Source organism: Elephantulus edwardii, unplaced genomic scaffold, assembly GCF_000299155.1.
Source record: "Elephantulus edwardii isolate Elephantulus edwardi_28Jun2011 unplaced genomic scaffold, EleEdw1.0 scaffold00005, whole genome shotgun sequence".
Lineage (NCBI taxonomy): Eukaryota > Metazoa > Chordata > Mammalia > Macroscelidea > Macroscelididae > Elephantulus > Elephantulus edwardii.
In genome coordinates, this window is record NW_006399755.1 from 6,846,130 (window position 1) to 6,873,012 (window position 26,883).

General features: G+C 39.2%; 1 protein-coding gene across 4 annotated transcripts in view; it reads left to right on the forward strand.

Annotated features, from left to right (window-relative positions):
* Positions 1-26,883, forward strand: part of OSBPL9 (oxysterol binding protein-like 9) — a 256,973-nt gene that overhangs the window by 81,215 nt on the left and 148,875 nt on the right. For all 4 annotated transcript variants that reach the window (XM_006879671.1, XM_006879668.1, XM_006879669.1 and 1 more), the window contains one exon: positions 4,660-4,738. In XM_006879671.1, coding sequence (XP_006879733.1) covers positions 4,660-4,738 — 79 coding nt within the window. The remainder of the gene's footprint in view (positions 1-4,659; positions 4,739-26,883) is intronic.

A 26,883-nucleotide genomic window follows, 5' to 3' on the forward strand; every position in this document is an offset into this window, starting at 1 on the left:
CCTCCTCCCTTGTGTTTCCATACTTGATGGTTCTACCTAGGTTGCCCTTTTTGTTAATCTGCGTGTGTTCTGTTGTGCATAGGGTTTTCAGAGGCCTGCTGTTTCAGAAGTGGGTGGCCAATCCTTCTTCCTAGTCTGTCTTAATCTGAATGTTCAGATTTAGAGGAGTATCTCAGTTTAGATGATCCCTATTTTGTTGGCCATATCCAAAGCATCATAATCAGGAGCAAGTCGAACATAGGCCTTCTTCTCGCCATCAGGCCTAATCAAAGTGTTGACCTTAGCCACATCAATGTCATAGAGCTTCTTTATAGCTTGTTTAATTTGGTACTTGTTGGCCTTGACATCCACAATGAACACAAGTGTGTTGTTACCTTCTACCTTCTTCATAGCTGACTCAGTGGTCAGGGGAAATTTGATGATGGCATAGTGGTCAAGCTTGTTTCTCCTGGGGGCGCTCTTCCGGGGGTATTTGGGCTGCCTGCGGAGTCTCAGCATTTTAGGCCGCTGGAAAGTGGGTGACTGACGTGCGGATTTTCTTTTTTTTTTTGGCTGTGGACGCCCTTCAGAACTGCCTTCTTGGCCTTTAATGCCTTTGCTTTGGCTTCAGTTTTGGGAGGGGTGGGGGCTACCTTCTTCGCTTTCGGCGCCCTCTTCAGAAAAGTGCCTAACTTACTTCATTTGGCATAAATTTCTGTAGAGATGACGTTTTCCCAGGGACTGCAAGTATACTTCAAGGTATTGTTGATTTGATTCCAGACTGCTATAATAAAGCAAGTATAATAATAAAGCCTGCTCACTCACTCGTTCATGGCCATTGACTTGGAACTGACTCATAGCTGACCCTCTATTGAGTCTCCAAGGCTGTAAATCACAAGAAGGGATATTGCCCGTCTTTCTCCGTTGGAGCCACTGATGGATTGATTTCAACGGCAAGAGATTGCGCAGATTGCACATTTGGGTTAGCAGCACAACTTTATATGTACTAGACACCAGGACTCTCTGTAATAAAGCTCACTCAAAACTGATTGCCATCTTCATCTTTAGCTTTAGTGATTGGTGAATATATATTTGAATAATAATTGTATACAGGTTTTCCTTGTTTGTGTATGGATTATTTTCTGACACAGCATTCTACTTCAGGATAGATATGGAAATGCTCTTTTTGGTAATAAATACCACATTATTCCTTTCAATTTGTCATTTCTTTTCTTAAAACTCGTAATACTGTTTAGTAGTTCTTAAGCATAAACTGTTGATCTCTAAAGGACCAACTCTGTGTTGGTAGATACAAGGGTTAATTATACTCCCACTTTGTCATTTCTGACATAGTAAATTATGTGATTGACTGACCCAAAAAGGTCCGTCACTGGGTGATAAAGCTGATTCATTGCAGTAGGCTCTACTTTGAGGAGAGATAGATGTTTCCCAGTGATACTTTGAGTGCCTTCCATCCTGAGGGACTTGTCTTTTGACACTATATGCTAAAAATGTTCTTCATAGCATTTTTTAGCATTGTTCTCCATAGCATTTTTTTTCTTTTAACGTCTTTTATTTCAGAAATGAATGGCCAACTCTGCTGCTTGATTGGTCTTAATCTCGAAGCTCTGGTGAAACCTGCCCGCCATGGGTGGTGTCCCGGCCAGTATTTGAAATATCAGTGGTGTAGCTTCCAGCACAGCAACATGTACACAACATCCCATACAATGGAATACTGACAGATGACTCATACACTGACCCTATGCTGTTGTTGTTATGAGTTGTCAAGTTGGAATCAACTCATAGTTGACCCTCCAGTGGGTTTTCATTTCAGAGGCTATATACTGCATGAGAGAAGATTGCCATTTTTCTTCCTTGAGGCATCTAGAAGATTCAAACTTTAAGAAAAATGCAGGCCTTTAGGATAGTAGTCCACTCCCTAATTTATTGTTGTGTACCTCAGTCACTGGGATCATGGGGGTAGGTGTATCACAGACAATAATATTGGCATATTATAGAGCAGGGCTTAGGGCTGTTCTACGTAGGGTCACTATGAGTCACAGGCAACTTGATGGCATGTAACAACAACAACAACCACCACCATCAAGTCAGAACTGACCCATACCTGACCCTTCAGTGGATTTTCAGAGGCAGTTAATCTCATAGAAGGAGATTGTCCATCTGTCTGCCACAAGCATCTGGTGAATTTGAACTGCCTGCCTTGGGAATTGCACCTTCTTACCACTAGGCCACCACAGCTCAATTACCTTATAGGCTTCTCTATAATTTGGCTGAAATTTGAGTCATTGAGGTGAGTTTTGTTCCAATTTTAAAGAGTCAGTTTAGGTATTCCATCAGTTTATCTTCAACCAGTAAGCCTGGCCATTTTCGATTTTGAGTTTAATGCTACGTTTTCTCATACTTTGTCCAGTATCTTCCATTGTGGTTTGAAATGTTGTTAGAATTGTCAAAATGTTATCCAGGAACATGAAGTGAACATATTCTATTGGACACATGACATGCTTAACATGGGATTTGCACAAACCTTCAATTTGTAAAAAGCACAGTATTTGCACAGTGCAGTAAAACTAGCTATATCTATAGTATTATCTTTTCCAAAGCTGTGTCTAACATATGTTTTTATATTCAGTTATGACTCTTCAGGTATTTGGTATATGATAAAGATCAGAAAGTTCACTCATTTCACCACAAAAACGCCATTAATCATAATGAACTTTTGTCCATATATGCTTACCTACTGGGATGTGTCTGTATTTTATGTCATAGGAGAGGGCGGAGGCTTAGTTCTGCAGTTAACTTTCCTGTAAGCTGAGTAAATTAGTGTACTTTCTGGAAACATCGTTCCTTATTGAAAGTAGATAAAAATTTCTACTTAATCTGCATTGAGGAATAACTAAAATAATTCATATTATTAGGATTTTTCAATTTACTTAGACAGGCTTTGTGATGAACTGAATAATATTTTTGCTCTAATATTCCTGAGATAAGAATTAAAAAACCCAAACCAACTGTTACTGTGTTGCTTCTGAAACATAGCAGCTGTCTATTGGATTTCTAAGGCAGCGAATCTTTCCAGGAAGAGACTGCCCATCTTCTTCCTGAAGAGTGTCAGGTGGATTCAAACCACATACCTGCAGTCTGACATGATACGCATTAGGCCTCCTTGGAATGGAAACTTTTATTAGATGCTGTTGAGTTGACTGTGACTCATAACAACCTTATATAAACAGATGGAAGCCATGTCCAATCCTGTGCTGTCCCGCACTGTTCCAATCCCATTGGAAGGATGAAATAGGAATAATCCCGCTAAAAAACTTTTCCCCTCTACAAGATTAATTATTTTTACTCCTTGCGTCTTTCACCCCTTATTTTCAGGGACTTTGTTCTTTCGTCTTCCTATCTGGAATACTTAAAACACTTATTTCTTGACACTCACTAAAAGACTCCCTATTTGAATAACTTCTTGTTTTTCAATTTCACTCATAGTTTAGTGGCAAAGAGTTGCACAGCCAGCCCAAAGGCACACAGTTTGAGTCCACCAATTGCTCCACAGGAGAAAGATGGGCAGTTTCCTGCCATATGACTTATTGCCTCTAAAACCCCTCTGGAGGATCATTTATGATTGGTCCTGGCACGACTGTAATATAGTAACACGACTGTAATAACAACAACAGCCAGTGTTTTAATAGGCTACGTGTAGTTGAGTATAAACCAAAGCTCTTAAATCATTGCTATGAAGTTGACTTACAGTTATGGTGCCTCTTCATTGGGTTTCTGAGACTGTTAAATCTTTGAACAGACTGCCTATTTTTCTCTTGAGGAGGAGATGATAGATTTGAACTGCTAACCTTTCAGTTCTCAGCACAACATGCAAAGTACTACACAAAAAGGATGATTGATTGAATGTAGGGGAAAAAAAAATTAAAGCTGACCCTACCCATTTCCCCAAATAACCAACTTCTAATTGTAACACCCTTTCATCCATTCCTAGACAGTTGTTAATATTTTTATTTAGAAAATAGGCATTGAGTGTATACTGAATGCCATATGTCAAAATAAATGAAATAGCCCTTGATTCCTAAGACTTTGTAGCAATTAGTGGGAAGAAGCAAATATAGAAACAGATAATCACCATATAGTGTGATGGGTATAATAGTAGAGTTATACAGATGGTTGTGAAGTGCTAACAGAAGTGACAGAGACAGTGTATTAAAGGCAGTGTCATTTGGGTTTTGTGCACTAACAAGTTTAACAGAAGCAGCTCAGTGAAGAGCACCTGCCTCCTTTGAGGCTCACGATAGCCTAGTGAGGCTTAGGTTTTGATTTTCATTTTAGAGAGCATTCTATAGAACTCAGAAAAGCTCAGTGTCTGGCTCTCAAATTATAGATTCGACTTCCATATTTGTCCACTCCCTCATCCCCCTCAAGTGCATGTCCTTTCTGTGTGGGGCATAGAAAGTACAAAGTACCCCTGTATCTTGCCATCCCCACTCCTTTAGTTCTTCCTCCTTGAGCAAAATTAGAGTTTCAGATTCCCCTTTGCTGTGTCTAGCTTGCTTCCAGTGTTTCTGGTGCATTGAGCATTTCAGAGCTGTAGCAGTAGTGAATATTGCTGATGTCATTGTTTGCCTTATTGGGATTTTGCTCTTTGTTTCACAGGGAGCTGTGATTGGTATAGACGATGAGGACGACAGCACCTTCACAATAACTGTTGATCAGAAAACCTTCCATTTCCAGGGTGAGCTGAAAGAAGAGATTCTTTCTCTTCATAGTTCCAACTGCTTTTATCCTTCTCTTGTGGGTTGTTTTCTGGATGACATGAATGGTTTTGCAACAGACCCTGCACAGGAACATTCTGGATGAAGTGGTACTGCAGGTTAGGCAGGGATTTGTATCTATCTGCAGTGGATCCAGATCTGTGTGAGACGACTGTGGATCTGGCTGCAATTGGAGATTAAAAATTTAAAGGATAAAAATCAGTGGAGGGAGAAAGTAATGGGCTGCTGCTGCTGCTGGCTTGTGTTTACAGAAGGTTGCTGATCTTCTTTATTGAGGAGTTTGATTCTGCTTCTGCATGAAGAGTCCAAAGACTAATTACGAAGGTTGCAGTATTCATCTGCGTAAAACTTGAAGTGTAAATTATTTTGAAGCTAGTGGCAACCTTTGGCTTAAAGGTTTTGCTTTGCATCAGGAACTGCAAATTTACATTCATTCCATCTGCATTTCTGTGTCTTGTCTGCCAGCCGTCATTTCTCTGCTGTTATCCTTTTTATAGTTATTAACACCAATGCCATCTGTCACTGCTATGTTTCGGCATTGCATGCTATGGTTCACCGGTAGAAAGGGTAAGGTATGATCATTCTCATTTCATCTTGCTTTGAAAACTCTTAAGCCAGCAAATAAAACTTAATTTTAATGATACTGCCTTAATGTACCTTTCATCTGTTAGGAGTGTGTACTAGCTTTAGGAAAAATGTTTTATTATTTTGCCTGGTTAGAGTAACCTATATTTTATGTTTAAAGCAGCCCAAGAAACTTAGAAATGAAAAGGTTTGGAAATGATAGTTGTACTTTCTTTGAAATACAAATGACAACGGAGTATGGTAGATGCTGTGTGTTCACAATAAATAAGTACTAAGTAAATTGTCTTGCTTCATTATAGCTTATTTGGTTATAAAATATAACATCTGCTATGCCAGGTATTCAGGCAGCTATTGTCCTTCATGGTAGATAGTATTTAACTGTTATTTTCTTTGTTGTCTTTAAGAACTTGACATAGATATTAAAGATGCAGCTTATATAAAGAAAAACCAATATGGTCAGTAGTGAAATCTGCAATACTTTGCCCTGCTTATCAATTTTACTTTATTGATCATATTATTTATTCAGAGCTCCATAAATGATGATGAGACCCCCAAATTTTTCATTATATTTAAATGTAATAAAGCATTTAGAAATACTATTAAAAAATTCAGGTTCTTTGTTTTTAAGGTAAGTAATGCTACTTATAAAGCCAAGTAGATAATTCCCACACATGAAGTTGAGTACTTAAATACGTTTCAAGTGAGAGCTGCTGGACACAGATGAAGGCTGCAGTATGGAATTCTGTCCTCTGCAATTACCAAGGAGGCACTTATTTTGAACGTCCAGAAGCTGTATTATTGGTTTGTGTAAAGAGATGAGCTTCAGACCTCAAGGGCAAAGACATCTTCACCTTCTGATTTTACTGTTAAATAATTCATGTTCAACTTCTCCCCCCCCTTAACACGACCATATTTATGTGGCTTATTATGAGATGAGCAGTCACTCTAATAAATCCTTTAAATGGTAAGGATAAGCAAGAGTTATGTGCACTTTTAAAAATATTTTTTTTCCCCTCTTGGACTGTCAGATTTTTGTTTTTCTGCTGTAATAGTGATGGGAATCACAGGGAATATGAGAATATATTTTGAAAAAGAAAAAAAAAGACTTTTTTTTTGGCAATAGTGGGAGTCATTTCATATTCACAGGTTTTTGCTTTCAAAAAAATTTATTCAAATGTGATAAAAAAGTTCTCAGTGTCCCAAAGGATTGTATATTCTTGATTTGAACTGAAGAACTTCTATATTAGCATACGTTTAAATATGTTAAAGTTTTTACTAATTTGTCATAAATTTTAAAGCAAATAAAATATCAGCGATACATCTATGAATAAATTCTTTTTACTGTAAACTAATAAAGAGAACTCTAGAATTTATTAAGCAACATTATTTATTGAACATCTATTTTAAGTATTTAACTTCTAGGCATAGTGATAAAAAAAGCAGATAAAACTTCTTGCTTATGGATCATCCATTTTGGTAGAGAAAAAAGCTTTTATTAATTTACCTTATCTATGAAATAGATACTTGATTTATAAAATAGGCTAAAATGGTAAGATGTAGGTAAATACGAGAATGGTAAATCTTGAGATTAAAAAAAGAACAAAGTTGGAGTAAATGAAACTAGAAATGAGTTTGAGATGGGGTGCTGAAATTTTAGATAGAATCTCTGAGATAGTGTCTTTCTGTGAATGACCTGAAAGAATTGAGGCAGCAAACCATGTGGCTGTGTTGGAAGTGGATAGTTGCATCATTATAGGCAAGGGGATAGTAAGTACAAAGGAATGTGTGCCATATATGAAGAATAGTAGTAGTTGGAATGCAGAAAACCATGTGGGGGAAGAGTGAGAACCAGCCCCATCAATGAGGCCTTATAAATCATAATAATCACATTGCTTGAGATGAGACCCCTTAGAGGCTTTTGAACAGAGGAATCATGTTATGTGAATTAACATTTTAACAGGAATACTTAGGCCACTGTGTCAATTTAAAGTGCACGACAGCAGGAACAGAGATGGAAAAATGAGTTAGGTGGCCAGTGTAACCTAGAGGAAAGATGACGGTAGCTTCCAGCATGGTGACATTCACTATTATAGGATGTGTTAAAAGTTGTTCAAGTGTGTGTGTGTACTTAACTAATTTTATTAAAGTATAATTAATTGCAATTAAATGTAAACGTTTCTAAGATATTTGTTGTGTATTTGTATAAGTACTACCATAAGTACCACCATGGTAATGGTATCTTAGAACTCAAACTCTTTGCCAGGGAGTCAGAACAGACCCATCACTGACCCTCCAATGTATTTACAGAAGCTGTGAACTGCACAGGAGGAGATTGTTCATCTTTCTCCCAAGGATCTGCTGGTGGAATAAATTGCCAGAGAGACACAACAATCTGGTTAACATCACAGCTCACTACCGATTACGCCAGAGTTCCAAGATATAGAACATAATAACATATAGAATTTATCATTTCTCTCACTCCCAAAGGTTCCTTTCTGTCTCTTTTAATCAGTCTTCACTTCAAGTTCCTAGACCCAGACAACCACTGATTTACTCTCCATGTTTTTAACATTCATTCATATTTTTACATGTGTTAATTGTTAGCTCCTTTTTTATTGTTAAGGAGGTTGTATTTATTTTGAAAGTAGAATTGTATCATATCAAAGGATGGAGTCAAGACTGAAATCAAGCTTTTTTGACTTGAGCAATGAGAATAGAAATTGCCACTAGTTGATATGGGAAACTGAACTAAAAGAACTAGTTTTTGTGTATGTATATAAAGGAGGAGGAGTGAACATTAGGAGTTTAGTTTTAGAAATGCTTTTTTTTTTTTTTAAATTAAATGACTGGAATAAAACCTTTTAGAGCAAATTGGTTATTCAACAGTTCATAAACATTATATTTTGTGACTTTGATTATAGCCTCCGTTGTGTGTTGACATCCTTTCCACTTCCTCCCTTTACCGTCCTTTCTTGTCTTCTGAACTTTGTTGTTGTTATGTGCCATTGAGTCACTTGAGACTGATTGAGACCCTATGTACAACAGCTCTGAACCTTGCTCTGTCCTGTTCCAACCTTATTGTCTCTGACACATCTACCTCCAGTACCCCAGTCACTGAGTCAGTTCATCTCTAGACTCTTCTTCTCTTGCACTGTCCCTCCACCCTCCCAAGCATGATGTCCCTTGCCACAAGGACTAGTCCCTCCTTGCAACATGCCCAGAGTATGTCAGATGAAGCTCCAGAAGCCTTGCCTCCAATGAGCATCATGGTTTTACCCTCTCTAGGATGACTCTGTTCTCCTAGCAGTCATTGGTTTATTTCAGTACTCTTCACCAGCACAACAGCATCAATTCTTCTTCTGTCATCCTTAGTCATTATCCAGCTTTCTGTTGAATAGCAAGGAATCGAGAAGACTTTGGCCTGGGTCAGGTGGACCTTAGTCTCCAGACTGACATTATTGCTCTTGAGTACTCTGGAGAGGTCCCTGACAGCAGATTTTTCCAGTGCAATATACATCTTTTGATTTCCTAGATGCTGGTACCAAGAGTGTTGTTTGTGGAGTTAAGCAAACTGAAGATGAACTTTAACCTAGGGCAAATGCTGCCTTTCTCTTTTGTATGGTTGATTGCTCTAAGGAGCATATTCCTCCCTGGTATGACAGTAATGTTCTAGGCTTGATGAAAGACTAAGAGCCATAGTCTTGGGGCTTCCACCAGTCTCTATCAGTCCAGTAAGCCTGGATTTTTAAAATTATTTGAGTCATAAGCCACACTTTTCTTCCTCTCTTATTTGGGATCTTTTATTGTAATCTTGTACCAGCTAGTTCTGGTTTCAAGGTCATGGAGACTATTTTGAACTAATAGCCTTATATTTTCTTTCCTTTTCTTCTGATGGGAGACCAGTGGTTGCACCATGGTACTCACAAACTTTTAAGACCCTAGTCACTACTCCCTAAATTAGGATACAAGACATTGTCTTTGTGAACTACATTATGCCAATTGATCTTCATGTCCCCTTAGACTATGGTGCAGAGCTTCTAGGACTAGTGACTCTTTCTCAGGATTCATGGTTATTACTAAGAAGGAAACATTGACAATGCAAGAGAAGAATGAGAGAATATTCTTGAGAACCCAAACCTAAACTCATTTCTTTGGCTTCCATTCCAGCTCATAGTGACACTATAGGACAGAGTACGACTGCTATACAATTTCCAAGGCTGTAAATCTTTATAGAGGCAGACTGCCTTATCTTTCTTCTGTGGAGTGACTGGTGGATTTGAACAACCAGCCTTTAATTTAAAAGCTCAGTGCTTAGTACCTTGGGCTACCAGGGCTCCTTCTTTAAGCGTGCAAAAGAGAGGAGAGGATGAGACTGAGTACACAGATGAAACATTCTCTTTGGCTAGGAATATCTACAGGGATAAAATGGAATGTTAAATGTTTGGAAATATGTATGTAGTAATCGTTGTATGTGCATTACTCATAATTAATCATACTTATTACTCATAGTGGATCATTGTATTTGTAAGCGTAATCATTGGTTATCCATCACCTTCATTCAATTCTGGTTTAAATATTTAGTTACCCTTATATTTCTTATATCTTGAAACATCATTTTGTTTATAGTAGAAAGGATTGCTGCTAGGAAGAGAAGAAATCTTCCTAAAACTGTAATTTTAAAGAGATGCTATGAAAGTCTTGAAACAAGATTAACTATATTTAGTTTTGCAAAAGATAGGGATACTATTTATGTTTTGTTTTTGTCTTTTTCTTGTGTATATCTGTGGGACAAGTGGGGGAATGAAGACAAGAATTGGATTACCCATATTTCTCTTACAGAACTGCTAGTGAATTCACACTTCCAGGGATTTGCCACCTTGGGATTAGCAATCTTCCTATATTAGATAATTTTAAGAAGATTTGACAACCATGCTATACTTATTCGTAGATTAAAAAGAAAAGAATTGCCTATTTATCTTTATAAAGAAATTATTTTTTCTGTTTATGAAAACAATCGTAAATACATGGCATCATGGCTTAGGCTGTTGCCGAATCCCAGATAATTTTATGAAAACTTACAGAATGGTATACGGTAAATAATTAACTACTTGTTTTCTGCTTTGTTATTCCTTGGAAATAATGCACTGAGTATATGCCCTCATTACTGGACTTCATTTTGATACTTGTCAATCCTTCATAATGCCCTCTACTTTTAAAGGGTTTATATGTTGAAAAACTGCTGTGGCCTTTTATGATCTGTATGTAATGTAGAATAAAATAAGAAATTACTTGATAAAAAAACCCCAGTCATCAAAAAATGATCCATTATATATCAGTCAGCCAAAGTTGTTAACATATAAATTCTTGATTGAGTGAAAACAATTTTTATATTAGACCAACCGTTGAGATAAAATAATTTTTAAGTGCATACTATGTGTTCCTGTGCTGAGTGAATACAATTAAATAAGACTTGACCTGGGATGTCGAGGAGCTTTCAAAGAAGTAATGATACTGTTACAGAAATATGTGGTAGTGGTAGAGATGAGTGAAGAGTGGGCAGTAAGGTAATGGTCAGACAAAAAAAGACAGTATTTCACAGAAGAGTATCTGAGTTTCTATTGTCCTTACCAAGTAAGCTTGTTTTGTTATAACTGCTTTTATTTTTTAAAAAAATAAAATAATTATCTTATAGTAATAAAAATGAAGACTTATACAGCTCCCAAAATCCTGAATGGCCCTCCTATCTTATTTTCTCCCCCTCTCTCTCCTTATGTTCCTCAGAATTTTAAAGAATAAACAAGTGAAATAGGTGTTAAAAACCAAATCCCCTGCCATGTATTGAGTTTTGCCTCATAGCAGCCTTATAGGACTGTTCATAAGATAAAACTTTCTCATAGACTATCCAAAGCTGTAAATCCTTATGGGAGCATAAGGATTTTTGCTGCACAGCTAGCTTTTCGGTTTGAAACGTTAACCTGTTGGCTAGCAGCCACACTCTTTAATCACTGTGTCACCAGTGCTCCTTGAAGTAGGGGTTAATGTTGTAAACCAAGGACATAGAAGAGACAGGGGCACCAGGGCTGAGAAAAACGAAGAGCATAAGGCAAGGAGCCAACAGTTCAAAGACTGAAGCACCAAACCAAGCTTCTCTGTGTCTTTATTGAGAATCACCAGGAAGTAAATCACAAAGAGAATTATTTTACAAATCAAGCAGAGGTTTTCCTCTCTTGTCAGCTATGCTTATCTCGAGAAGGAAGTAGTTCACAAGTACAGATTCTTAACACGCCCTCTTCAGGGAGTCCTAGCTGTTTCTTGTGCAGGAAGCAGTTCATTTCTGTGATCTGTCACAAGAGGAATTCCAGCTTGTATTTTGTACTTCCTTCAATTAAGCATTTGGTTTAACATACAGTTTAATATTTGACTTCTCACAAGTTAAGAAAGGTTAAGAAAGAAAATTACCGAACCAGTTGCTCTGTTGATTCTAACATGGTGACCCCAGGTGTTGTAGAGTGGAATTGCACTCCATAGTTTTCAAGGCTGTTACCTTTCAAAAGCAGATTGCCAGGCCTTTCTTCTGAAGGTCCTCTGGGTAAGCTTGACCCACTAATCCTTCAGTTAGTAGTTGAGTACTTTACCCCTTGTGCCACCCACAGATTCCGGTGAGAGAAGCTGAGTCAAAGTTATTGTTGTAGAGCCGGAACATAGTCATAGCTGCCTTCCAGATGATTTTCAGAAGCTGTACATTGCATGGGAGGAGATTACCTATCTTTTTCTCATAGAACAGCTAGTGAATTCACACCTCTAGAGAGTTGCCACACTTGAGTTAGCAAGGCTTCAGAAAAGAATTTAAATATAAAGTGGCAAGTTGTTGATGGGACCTTTTATACTTGAATAGTCGGTGAGACACATCTAAGCAGGTGCTGCGGAAAATTGAGTTAGGAGTCTGGATTGGAAATGGGAGCTCTTTTAGCCTACTGGTAATGAATTGCAGTGTCACCCTAAAGGCATATGGTTCAAATCTGCCAACTGCACTGTGGTAGATATATAGGCAGTCAGTTCCCATACACTTTACTGCCTTTGAAAACCCACTGGAAGGTCACCTATGAGTCAGTCTCATAGGTTGTTGTTGTTGTTATGTGCCATTAAGTCATTTGCGACTCATAGCGACCCTATGTACAAGAGCCCTAAACGCTATTCTTCCTGTGCCAACCTCTCTGTCTCAAACACATTCATTCCCACCACTCCACTCACAGAATTGATCCATCTCATCGAGGGTCTTCCTCTCCTGTGCCGTCCCTCCACTCTGCCAAACATGATGTCCCTCTCCAAGGACCAGTCCCTCCTTGCAACATGCCCAAAGTATGTCAGATGAAGATTCAGAATCCTTGACTCCAGGGAACATTCTGGCTTCACTTTCTCCAGGGCAAACCTGTTTGTTCTTCTAGCAGTCCATGGTATATTCAACACTCTTCTCACCACAACTCAAAGGCCTCAATTCTCTATCATCCCTATTCACTGTCCAACTCTCCGATGCATAGCACGTAATTGCAAAGACTATAGCCAGAATCAGGTGCACCTTAGTCTCCAGCCTGACGTTGTTGTACTTCAGTACTCTTGAGAGGTCCCTCACAGATGACTTTCCCAATGCAATTCGTCTTCTGATTTCCTGGCTGCTGTTACCAAGAGTGTTGACCGTGGAGCCGAGCAAACTGAAGCTGTGAACAATCTCAATCTCTTCACCATCCACTCTGATGCTACCAATTGGTCCAGTGCTGAGAATCTTTGTTTTCTTGATATTGAGCTTCAATCCATATTGAAGACTGCAGTCCTTGACCTTCTGCAGCAAGCGCTTCAGGTCCTCCTCAGTTTCAGCGAGCAGGGTTGTGTCATCTGCATAACGCAGGTTGTTGACAATTTTCCCACCAATCCTAATGCTACATTCCTCCTCGTACAGCCCAGCATCTCAGATGATCTGTTCTGCATACAGATTGAAAAGGTATGGAGACAAAATACATCCCTGATGGACCCCTTTCTTGATTTTGAACCATCCAGTGTCTCCCTGCTCTGACGACTGCCTCCTGGTCCAAGTATAGGTTTCACATTAGCACGATCCTATGTTCTGGGATTCCCATTCTTCTCAGAGCCAGCCATAGCTTGTTGTGATCCACACAGTCAAAAGCCTTTGCATAGTCAATGAAGCACAGATAGATATTCTTCTAGTATTCCGTGCTTTTTGCCAAAATCCATCTTACATTAGGTATAATATCCCTAGTACCGCAACCTCTTCTAAATCCAGCCTGCACATCTGGCAGTTCTCTGTTGACACATTGCTCCAAACGTTTTTGGATAATTTTCAGCAGAATCTTGCTTGCATGTGATATCAATGACATTGTTCGATAATTTCCACTCTCTGTTGAGTCACCTTTTTTTGGAATGGGAACAAATATCAATCTCTTCCAATCAGTTGGCCAGCTGGCTGCCCTCCAGATTTCCTGGCACAACTTAGTGAGCACATCCAGGACAGCGTCTGTTTGTTGAAATAAATCAATTGGTACGCAGTCAACTCCTGGAGCTTTGTTTTTTGCCAATTCCTTCATAACAACTTGAACTTCCTCCTTCATCACCATGGGTTCTTGCTCATATGTTATTTCATGAAATTCCTCTGTGTCAGCCAATTCTCATAGGTACATAACAACAACCATCATATCAATGGTAGGTAAAAGTAGAAACTGAGCATATAAATACCTTAGGACTAGGTAGGCAAGCAAATGAGTGAAGAGTAAATCTTGAGGACGTTAGCCGTTTGGAGAGTTCATGTCATATTTAAAGAAGTAGCTGCTATTTAGTTATAGACAATTAAAAGGGTTTTGATAAGACTTGCCCTTTCAGTTTTTTAAAAGAAGCCAAATAACTAGATTTTTTAGGAGGTGGGCAGTGAATTAGGTGTGTATATGAAATCTCAAGTTAATTCAAGGAAATAGCCCATATGTGGGCTAGATAAAACTACTAGATTCCCAGTCTCTGGTAAAAACTGGTAGTGGGTGTGATCTTTGTGAGAGATCACAATGAGAAGAGAGCTGCAGGCTAAACTTTGGGACCCATCATGAGGAAGCCATCACAGACTCAAAGGAATGCTCAGAAAAGTGAAGATGAAAGTTGTTCACATTAGCTGTATTAAATTACTGCTTTTAAAAGGTCAAATGTGGTCTAATATCAGTAATTCACATGACTTACCCTAGTACAAGATTCTGTCGGTTGTTATATGGTGTTGAGTCCTCAACAACTCTAACTGATTCTGTGAGCAGTAGATCTGAACCCTGCGTTATCCTGTGCCATCCTCATCATCTCTTACACACTCAAGCCGGCTCTTCCAATCAGTGTGTTAGTCCATCCCATTGAGGATCTTCCCCTTTTTCCCTGACCCTCCATTTTTCCAAGCATAATGTCTTTTTCCAAGAACTGGCCCTTCCTAACAATATGCACAAAGTATGTGAATGGAAGTTTCACTATCCTTTCTTCCAAAGAACACCTTTTCCAAGACATCCTTGTTTGTTCTTTTGTCAGTTCATGTGATATTCAGCATACTTCTTCAACACCATAACTCAAAGGCATCTGTTCTTTCATCTTTATTAATTGTCCACTTTAGTCTGTGCTGTTACTGGAAGCAGGAGTGCCATTCACTTCCTAAAGAACATGCCTCTGGAAATGATGAACTTTGAAAAATGATGATAGTTATAGAAGGCTTCAAGTCTTTTATTCATAGGGTCACTATGAGTCATGCTGGACTCAAAGGCAGTCGACAGCAACATGCTGTTACTGGTTTTGTCACTCTGAATTGTATTACCTGTGAATAACAGATCTGAGCCCTACCCTGCTCCTTATGCCTTTCTCATCGTCTTTGACATAGTTGAGTCCATTGCTATAGTCACTGTGTCAATCTATCTTATTGAGGGTCTTCCTCCTTTCACTGATCCTCCCTGTCCAAGCATGATGTCCTTTTCCAAGTAATAGCCTCTCCTAGTAATATGCCCAAAGTATAAGACACAAAGCTTCACCAGTCTTCTGTCCAAGAAACATTCTGGCTGCACTTTTTCCAAGACTTGTCTGTTTGTTCTTTTGGCAGTCCATGAAATAGTCAGTACTCTTCTCTAAGAGAATAGTTGTCATATGAACATAATTAAGTATTCTGGGATTCCCATGCTTCTCAGTGTTAGCCATAGTTTATTATGATCCATATAGTCAAGTACCTTTGCATATTCAATAAGACACGAATAGACTTTTTTTCTGGTATTGTTTGCTTTCAGCGAAGATCCCTCTTGACATCAGCTGTGATATCCCAGGTGCATGGCCTCTTCTAAACCCAGCTTAAACTTCTTAAAATTCTCTGTCAATGAACAGTTCTAGCCATTTTTGGATGGTCTTCAGCTTGTTGAATATTTTGCTTGTTGTTGTTATGTGCCATTAAGTCTCCTAAGACTCATAGTGTACAATTGTACCTTATGTACAATAGCCCTGAACCTTGTCCTATCTTGAGCCAATCTCACTGTCTCCCACACACCTAACCCCATTACCCCAAATATGTGTCAGTCCATCTCCGCCAGGGTCTTCCTCTCTTTCACAGTCCTTCTACCCTTCCAACCATGACGTCCTTCTCTATGGACTGGTCCCTTCAGGCAACATGCCCAAGTATGTCAGACAGAGCTTCAAAATGCTTGCCTTCAAGGATCAACCTGGTTTTACTCTCTCCAGGACAAACCTGTTTATTTTCCTGGCAGTCCATATAATACTCAGTACTCTTCTCCAGCACCACAAACTCAAAGGCATCGATCCTTCTTCTGAACATCTTTAGTCATTGTCTAGAACTCGGTTACATAGCAAGTAATTGTGAGGACCGTGGCCTAGATGAGGCACACCTTAGTCTCTAGACTGATACCATTGCTCTTTAGAACTCTGGAGAGGTCCCTGATAGCAGATTTTCCCAATGCAATTAATTTTTTTATTTCTTGACTGCTGGGGCCAAGAATGTTGATTGTGGAACTGAGCAAGTTGAAACTGTTAACAAACTTGATCTCCTCTCCATCTATCATGGTGCTGCCAATGGGCCCAGTGGTGAGAATCTTTGTCTTCTTGATGTTAAGCTTCAATCCATATTGAAGAATGGAGTTCTTGACCTTCTGCAGCAAACATTTCTTTTTTTTCTGATTTTTTTCTATATTAATTTTCATAAACATTTACAGAGATTTTGGGTTTCCATTCATTCACTGTTGCACTATTCTCTCTACCCTCCTCCCAGTTTGTTCTTGTCCAAATGCCACAGTGCTTGTCAAAGCCAGTTCTGATTAATCTTCGTCAGTGTGTCCTTTGCCATGCCCTATGACTCCTCCCTGAGAGAGACTTCACCCTGAGTCATAAGGAAAAGGGGATGGCGTATTCTCTTAGCTACTTCCTGCTGAAAAGGGACGCTGTGGGTTTCAGGGTGAAGATCTTCTCTCACTACTCTAAAGGGCCCCTTTGGCAGTAGGAAACACATAGACTATTATGGAGATTGATTTTGGAATTTAGATGCACTCTTATTGATTGGGCTTGGCCGTACATGTTCATATCCTTGAAGATGTATCATGGGGGTGTTGCAACCTAGAAGACACAAATTTGACTAACAAGTTATAAGTACATGAGTCCAGAAATTATGGAAAAGTAAAAGAAAAGATTCATTGTTTTACAAACCCTCCCCCAGGTCCCCTCCACCATGTAGCCCTCGCTCTAATCTCCTGTGATGACAGAAATACCTAGTTATATATCTCTTTTAAACAGTTTTCTCCCTCCTGTTTCAGTGCAGTATACATTATTGAACCCATCTTACTCAGTCTCTCCCCAACCCCAAGGACAGTCCCATTCTACAACAGTGGCATCATGTAATATTTGTCCTTTTGTGACTGGGATATTTCACTCAGCATAATGTTCTCCAGAGTCAACCATTTTGAATAATATTGCATGAGTTCCTTGTTTTTTAATGCAGCATAGTATTCCATTGTGCGAATATACCACAGCTTCTCTAGCCATTCGTTTGTTGATGGGCACTTAGGTTGTTTCCAACTCCTTGCTATTGTGAACAAAGCTGCAATAAACATGGGTGTGCATATATCTGCTTGGATGTCAGCTATGGTCTCTTCAGGGTATATTCCCAGTAGTGGAATTGCTGGGTCAAATGGTATCTCTATTTGCAACTTTTTGAGAAAGCGCCATACTGCTTTCCACAGGGGTTGCACCATTTTACACTCCCACCAACAGTGAATCAGGGTTCCAGTTTCTCCACAACCTCGCCAGCATTTGTTGCTTGCTGTTCTGTTAAATTTTGCTGTTTTGACTGGGGTGAAATGATATCTCATAGTTGTTTTAATTTGCATCTCTCTTAGGGCTAGGGATTTTGAGCATTTCTTCATGTGTTTGTTAGCCATCTGAATGTCGTCTTCGGTGAAATGCCTGTTCATATCCTGTGCCCATTTTTCTATTGGATTATTTACCTTTATCTTGTTGTGGTGCTCAAGTATTTAATAAATTCTGGATATAAGTCCCTTATCTGATATCCCTTCTCAGTTTCATCAAGCAAGGTTGTGTCACCTGCATGGTGCAAGTTGTTAATGAGTCTTCCTCTAATGCTGATGCCACATCCCTCCTCATATAGCCCAGCCCTGATGCCACATCCCTCCTCTTAAAGCCCAGGCTTCTGAATCGTATCTGTATCTGTTCCACATTTAGATTGAAAAGGTATGGATACAGGATGCCTCTTTGACATATTCCTTTCCCAGTTTTGAACCGTAAATATTCTGCTTACTTGTGATATTAATTGTATTGTCTGATAATTTCCACATCCTATTGGATCACCTTTCTTGGGAATGGGAACAAATAATGAATGCATTTCTTCCAGTTAATCATCCAAGCCCCTGTACACTAAATTTCCTGACATAGACCCTTGAGCACATCTAGGGTTGCATCTGTTAGTTGAAACATGACAATTCATATTCAGTCTATTCATGGGGTCTTATTTTTTGCCAGTGTACTCAATGAAACCTGAACTTCTTCCTTCATTATCATTGGCTTTTATTCATATGGTGCTTCTTGAAATTTTTCCGTGTAAACCAGGTTTTTTGGGGGACAGTGATTTTGTCTATTCTTCCAGCTTCTTTTAATGCTTCCTGGATCTTGAATTTTTCTGTTTTTTCACCTTTAGAAATGCCACACAAGTTCTTCCTTTTTTATTCTCCAACTCTTCTAGATCTAAGACCAGGTCTAAGACCAGATGAGTTAAGGAATGACATTAAGGATATCATCCATGAAAAAAGCAAAAGGTGGTTAAGTGAAAGGAAAAACCAAAATGGATGTCAGAAGAGACTGTATACTAACTTTATGAACTCTGCTAGTTAACCAGTATAAATTAAAAAAAAAAAATTAAGAGACTGAAAAATTGCATTAGAACATTGAGAAGCTGAAACAAAGGGAAGAAGTGCCAAAGAAAAAGAGATGAACAGAAGATTTCAAAGGGCAGTTTGGGAAGACAAAGCAAAGTATTCTATAATTGTTGTTGTTGTTATGTGTCGACGAACGAATGCCGCACGGTTTTGGCATCTTCAATGTTAACTGAGAAAATGGGCAGGGAGTTTTATGGACCCTTTAGCTGCCCAGCTTCTCCGCCAGTCAGGCTCCTTTATGCCCCCTCTATGCGGCCTGAGGAACGAATGCCACGCGGTTTTGGCGTCTTCAGTGTTACCTGAGAAAAACCTATCTACACACCAGTTCTACAGGACACATCGCCTTCGCTTGGGATACATTACCACTAAACATTACCACCCAACATAAGGAACTACTAGCAACTGATGTGTTTGGAATCACAGAAGCCAAGGAAGCTTCAGATATAAGCTATCAAATCAAGGGCTGGTCAATGGGAGATAGATGTGAAGGGAGTGGGTAGAAGTGGATGGGTATCCTGGTGGATGGTGGAACAGGGAAATAAGTGGTTAAAGACACGTGTGCCAAAGGCATGGACAGCATTGACACTAATGGTTAACTCCACTTTTTCTATAAAATGCTGGTCTGTCTGTTACTTCTCTAAATCTGAACATTCAGATTAATGACTAGGAAGAAGGAATAATTCTATAATTAGAGGGGGGGAAATCTCATTAGATTTCATATGTGTAATTTATATTGTTCCTGACAACATATTGAGATAATATTAATGGCTAACATTTATTGAGTGCTTATTGTGTGCCAGGCACTGTTAAGAGTTTTACTTGTGTTAACTCATCTACAGTTAGTCTATAGGGAGTTGTGCTGCTAACCCAAAGGTAATGGCTCTCTGGAGGTTTGAATCCACTGGCCACTCCAAGGGTGAAAAGATGTCTTCTCTTGTGCAATTTATAGCCTGGGACACCCAATGGAGGGTTTGTTCTAACTTGTAAGTTGAGCTGAGTTTATCAAGGAGGTATTTTTACAGTTTATATTTTATAAATAAGAAAATTGTGGAGGCCATGAGCACAAACCTAATGTAAGGCAGAACTGGAATTTGAACATAATTGTATTCTAGAACTATTTCTTCTGTGACCTAGTGGTAAAAAGCTACACTGCAGTCCCAAAGGCATATGGTTCAAATTCACCAGCTGCTCTGAGGAAGAAAGGTGCACAGTCTGTTCCCATGCAACTTACTGCCTCTGAAAACCTGTTGGAGTATCAGCTATGAGTTGGTTCTGACTTCATGCCACAAAGCAACAAAATACAAAAGTTGTTAAAGAGATTTGCCAACTAGCTTGTAAGTAACTTTTGTCTTTTTATCAGAAAAGGAATTAATGTAAAATAAGCACCTTTAAAGTATAAAAAGTGGAATCCAATTCTTTAAAAATTTTACAATCTTGATGTTCTACTTCTTAGTAGAAATAGTAGCAGTAATGAGAGTGGTAACAATTACTAATACTACTCTTCACTCAGTATCAACTTTGAATTAGGCACCGTGTTCAGCTGACACTGCATTATTTAATTCCTGATCTCTATAACTCTTTTGAGGCAAGGATAATGAGGCTTCACCTCATGTACTTTGGGCATGTTGCTAGGAGGAGCTGTCCCTTGGAAAGGGACATGATGCTTTGAAGGTTAGAGGGTAGGCAAAGAAAACTAAGACCCTCAGTGAGGTGGATTGACGTGATGACTGCCACAATGGGTTCTGGTGTGTCCGGAAGTATGAAGATGACACAGGCTAGGTTGGGGTTCAGATCTTTTGTTCATAGGGTCTCTATGTTGTACTCAACTTGATAGCACCTAACAACAACATCAACAATCTTTACAACAATGTTTATAATCTCTGCTACTAGTTTATAGTTGAAGACATGGAACTACAAAAGACTAAATGACATTATTAGAGTTAGTTGACAGGATCTGCCAAGATCAGTAGTCCTTAACAAACTAGCAAGAGGAGCATCACTTGGGATTTTTTTTTTTAGTTATGCAGATTCCCAAACTCTATTCAAAACTTAGTCATTCAGAAACTCTGGGAATGAGACCTTTGTATTGATTTAAATGCAGTCTAAAGTTTGGGAAACATGGATTTGGATCCATTGGTTCAATGTATTATTATTCCTTTACTGTTATAAAAACCTGACATACTAGATAGCATTATATATAATTTATAGTTGAGTGACATGTTGTTGTTATGTGCTGTTAAGTTGACTACAACTTATATAGACCCTTTGAACAACAGATCTGAACCCTGTTATATTCTGTGCCATCCTCATCATCTCTAAAATACTTGAGTCCATTGTTACAGTCACCATGTCAGTCCATCTTGTTGGGGGTCATTCTCTCTTATGTGGACCCTCCACCTTTCTAAACATGATATCTTTTTCCAAGGACTGGCCCCTCCTAACAGCATGCCCAAAGTATATGAGATGAAGTTTTCACTATCTTTGAATACAAAGAGACCCCTAGTTGTACTTTCTCCATGACATATTTGTTTTTCATTTGGGAGTTCATAGGATATTCAGTACTCTTCTGAATGTTGTCCAGCGGTCAGATGTATAATTGAAACATAATACTCAATCAAGTGACCTGGTCTTGATTGTCATTGATTGTGTTGTAACTAGTAGTATCTAAGTGTCTTAAGTAAACCTGGTATGTGCAAAGCTAAGTTTTTAAAAGTGCAAAGTTAAGTTTTTAAACGTGAAAATTAGAAATCATCTGTGTGATTACTTCTTAAAAGAATCCTTTACTTTTTTTAAAAAATATTTTAATTTATCTTTAGTTTCAGTGAACATCTACAGAGATTTTGGAATTCCATTCATTCATTGTTGCACCCTTCTCCCCGCCCACCCCACCTCTACTTTTTTTTACAAAATAGTAATGATAGATATATTAGAAAATTGCTACATCTCCAAAAGGGTAGATCGCCTTCCCTAAAAGGAGATAGGAAGGGCAAAATAATCCTTTACTTTTAAGGACTTTACTGAAGACATCCTTCAATGTGAAATTTGTTTGCAGATTTATGTAAACACACTTTTAAAGCAATACAAATTGCATAAGACGAAATAAAAACAAAAGGGAAGAATGTTGATAAGTGCTTTCAGGTGTGTGAAAATTATCCATCATTGGTCTGATAACTGACTTCAGTGCAGCTCATTGTTGTCATTATGTGACATCGAGTTGCCTGTAACTCATAACAACCCTATGTATGACAGCTCCTGAAGCCTGCCCTGTCCTAAACCAGTCTCACTGACTGTGACAGACCTTTTCCTCTTGTCCCAGTTACTATATAAATCCATCTCATCCAGGGTCTTTCTCTCCTGCGCTGTCCGTCCACCCTTCCAAGCATGATATCCTTCTCTAAGGACCAGTCCTTCATGGCTGTCTGCCCAAAGTATGTGAAAGGGAGCTTTTAAATCCTAATCTCCAGGGAGCAGCTTTGTTTTAACCTCTAAAAAGACAGACTTATTTGTTCTCCTGGAAATCTATAGTATGTTTAGTACTCTTCGCCAGCACCACACTTGAAGGCATCGATTCTTTTTCTGTCATCCTTAGTCACTGCCCAGCTCTCTGATGCATAGCAAGTAATTGAGAAGACCATGGCCTGGATCAGGTGCACCTTATTCTCTAGATTAACATTGTTGCTCCTTGGTACTCTGGACAGAGGTCCCTGACAGGAGAATTTCTCAGTGCAATTCGTCTTTTGATTTCCTGACTGCTGGTGCCAAAAGTGTTGATTGTAGAGCTGAGTAAGCTGAAAGTGATCACAACCTCAGTATTTTCTCCATCAATTATGGTACTACCAATTGGCTCTGTGGTGAGAATCTTTGTTTTCTTGATGTTGAGCTTCTATCATTATTGAAGACTATAGTCCTTAACCTTCTGCAGCAAGCACTGTAGGCCCTCCACAGTTTCAGCAAGCAAGATTGTGTCATCTGCATAATGTAGATTGTTGATAAGTCTTCCTCCAAGCTTGTTGCCACATTCCTCCTCATAAAGTCTATCCTTAAAAATGATCTGTTCTGCATATAGATTGAAAAAGCATGGAGACAGGATGCATCCCTGATACACTTCTTTCCTGATTTTGAACCATGTAGTGTTACCTTGCTCTATTCTGAGGACTGCTTCCTTGTTCAAGTGTAAGTTTTGCCTGAGCACAATCAAATGTTCTGGAATTCTCATTCTCCTGAAGGTTAGCCACAATTTGTTGTGATCCACACAGTCAAATGTCTTTGGATAGTCAATGAAACATAGACATTCCTCTGGTACTCTTTGCTTTCAGCCAAGATCCATCTGACATTGACAATAATGTCTTTAGTGCCAAGACCTCTTCTAAACCCAGCTTGTATTTCTGGTGGTTCATTAGAACTCTATTAAAATACAAAGTTACTACAAATCTGCATTTTTGTAGTGGTGGATTTTACAAATAAAGCATGTTTAAATGAGAAAAATTGTGTAGATAAGGGCAATGTTGCCTCTACTGAATTAACATCAGACAACTCAGTGTGGCATATCCACAACATTAATAATTTATAAGAGTACACATTAAGTTGCTGGACTAAACTGTGGTACACACTTAAGTGTCTTTTGCTTTAAAAGTAACCACTCCCTTTATCTTCCATTGACTATTGACTTTTAAAAAAATTTTCTCTACAGTTTTATTTTTTTAAATGTGATAATACCTCATCAAACACAACAACAGAAATAAGTGAAATAAATCAGTCTGATTAGCAGATAATAAGATTACATGATTTCAGTGTGCTTTATTTAAGGAAATGTCCGCTGAAGGGATGAATTAATAGTTTGTTGTATTATTGGCCCTCACTGTAACTATGTTGTTGTTTACCATCTGGTTGGAACCATAGCTGACCCTCCTGCCTGCGGGTTTTCAGAGGCAATTAATCCCACAGAGAAGATTACCCATCCTTCACCTGAAATGGCGCTGGTGGCCTTGAACCCTGTGCCTTTGCAATTGCAGTGCAGCTTCTTGCCACTAGGCCACCAGAGCTCCCACTGTAACTATAAAGTTACTTTTTCTTCTTCTAATTAACTCTTTGTTCAGATCATCCTGAACATTTAGAGTATCTTCCCAAATTTAATTAATTGTGTACTGTTTATCTTAGTAACTAAGATTCAAATGACTATTTAGATTTGTTGTTTTTGTTGTTGTCAGTAATTTACATTTTTATACTCCCTCTCAGTTTTTCCTTAATTTAAAAATTGTGACAGTTGATGCTTGCCCAGTACCTTTGGAGAAAGGCCTGATGATCTGCTTTCCTAAGATTATGTTACCAAACCTGTTCCTGTCAAATGGCTGCTTACTCGTAGAGATCACATGTTTCAGAGTAGAACTTCCGTATAAGGTTTTCTTGGTTTTGAACTTTACAGATGAATGTTGCCAGCCCTTTCTTCTTTTGTATTCTTGGGTGGATTCAGGTGGCCAACCTTTAGATCAATAGATAAGTGCAAATGGTTTCTACTACCCAGGAACCTCTTCTCTAAGATTATGTTCATTGAAATTGTTCCTGTGGGGATGATGGACTGTCTTCGGGCTTTCTTGCCTGGATAAAAAAACTAAACCAGGTGGGAGAAACTAGAGGAGATGATAATGTAAGCTATAGAAACTAGAGGCAATGATTGTAGTATACCACGATTTTATTGTCATAGTGTACCGTCAAGTGGGAATTGACCCATAGCTGATCTTCCAGCAGATTTTCAGAGGCTATAAATCACACTGGAGTAGATTGACTACTGTGGAGCAATGCATGGGTTCAAACTGTGCATCTTTGGCATTGCTGTTCAGATTCTTACCACTAGGCTGCCAGAGCTCCCTACAGCAATTTTGTTGTTTGTTATGTGCTGTTGAGTCATCTGTGACTCATAGTGACCCTATGTACAACAGCCCTAAACCATGCTCTATCTGGTGCCAATCTTGCTATCTCTGACACATCTACTCCCATTACTCTAGTCTGTGAATCAATTTATCTCATTGAGGATCTTCTTCTCTTGCACTGTCTGTCTCTCCACCCTCTCAAGCATGACATCCCTCTCCAAGGACTGGTCCCTCCTTGCAGCTTGTCCAGAGTATGTCAGACAAAGCTTCAGAATCCTTGCCTCCAAGGAGCAGCCTAATCTTACCCTCTCTAGGACAAACCTGTTTGTTCTCCTAGCAGTCCTTGGTATATTCAATATTCTTCTCCAGCACCACAGCTGAAAGGCATCAATTATCTTTATATCATCTCTAGTCATTGTAAAGCTTTCTGATGCATAGCAAGTAATTGCAAAGCTTATGCCCTGGATCAGGCACACCTTAGTCTGCAGACTGACATCATTGCTCTTCAGCACTTTGAAGAGGTCTCAGACAGCAGACTTTGCCAATGCAATTTGTTTTTTAATTTCCTGGTTACTGGTACCAAGAGTGTTGATTGTAGAGCCAAGAAAACTAAAGTTGTTAATAATCTCAGTCTCTTCACCATCTATCATGATGCTGACAATTGGCCCAATGGTAAGAAACTTTGTTTTCTTGATATTGGACTTCAATCCATATTGAAGGCTGCACCAATTTGAGTGGCCCTTAAAAGATGTTGTTTAATGAACAGCAAACATGGAAGCCCTTAAAAGAGCCAGTGTTTGTTTTACTTGAAAGACTCCTGGTGTGGTCTGAGCTCTTATTAGAGCATGTGGACTCAATGGAACAGAGGACTTGCTGAGAGTAGAGGTGAGGAGATAGGAGAAAATATATGTTCCAGAGAGAAGCAGAGCACCTGCCAAAGAGAGTAAAGTAGTGGAGGGCACACCGTGCCACTGCAGTTATAACTTAATATAGGCTCACTTCCTGTGTTCTGATGTGCTTTAGAATCAGGCCCAGAGGGACAATATCTCAGCAAGTTCAAAATTTGATGGATGTTTCTTACTCTGTTCTGTTGTTTCGTAACACGTCTCTCACATTCCTAAAACACTAATTTTGTTCATGGTTATTCTTCATGGTTAGTCTTTTCTATACATGTCAAGAATATAAGTTGCTTAGATCCTATGCCAACTGTTCTCTGGTTTTGATTGGGTAAGATCTGGTCTTACCAATTTCCCCTGTTTTTTGCCTTATCAGTCTCTAGCTTGAGTTTCCTCCCATTGCAGATACTTTGCTTGACCTTTGCTTTTGACATGAGTTTCTGTCTTACTTATGTCTTTGGTATCCACCCTTAACATTCTCTCTTCCCAACCTCACCTCATTTCAGTAATTTCAGCCCTAACGTTAGAAAACATCACTAAATGCAATTCTCTTAAATGTAGTTGGAATCAACTCAGTGGCAATGGGTTGGACACTATCACCAAGAGGTGGGGACGGGGCTTGTGCGCTGCTGGGGGTTTATGCAGCAGCACCCTGTGTGTTAAGGGTCACACAGGTGTGGGTTGCAGGGGGGGTCCCACAGTGTCCGGTAGTCTTCGTTCCTCTAGGGTCTCACAGTCTTCGCTCCTCTGGAGTTCCGCCGGTAGGTGGCTGGCTGTTGTTCTTCCCGGGTCTCTTCCGGGTCCCTCTCGCGGCGTTCCCCCGGCTGGCGGCCGCGTTCCCCCGGCTGGCGGCCTCGCCCTCGTGCTGTGTCGCCCTCGCGCCTTATTACTTTTAATGAAAGTTTACAGAGACTTTGGATTTCCATTCATTCATTCATTCTTGCACTTTTCTCCCTGCCCAACCTCCCCTCCAGTTCATTCTTCTCTTTGAAAATAAAAGAAAAATTCTTTCATTGTTATACAATTCCTCCTCCCAAGTTCACTCTACTATGCAACCTTCATTCTGGGCTCCTGTCATGACAATAATACCTTATCATATATCCCTTTTAAACAGTTCTCTCCATGTATTTCAATGTAGTATACATAATTTATCCCATCTTTCTCGGTCTCCCCCCAATCCCGACATCAGTTCCATTTTACAACAGTGGCACTGTGCTGTATTTGTCCTTTTGTGACTTCCTTGGCCGAGCTCTCTTGGGCTACACCAACTGCCCAAAACGAGCCAGCCAGC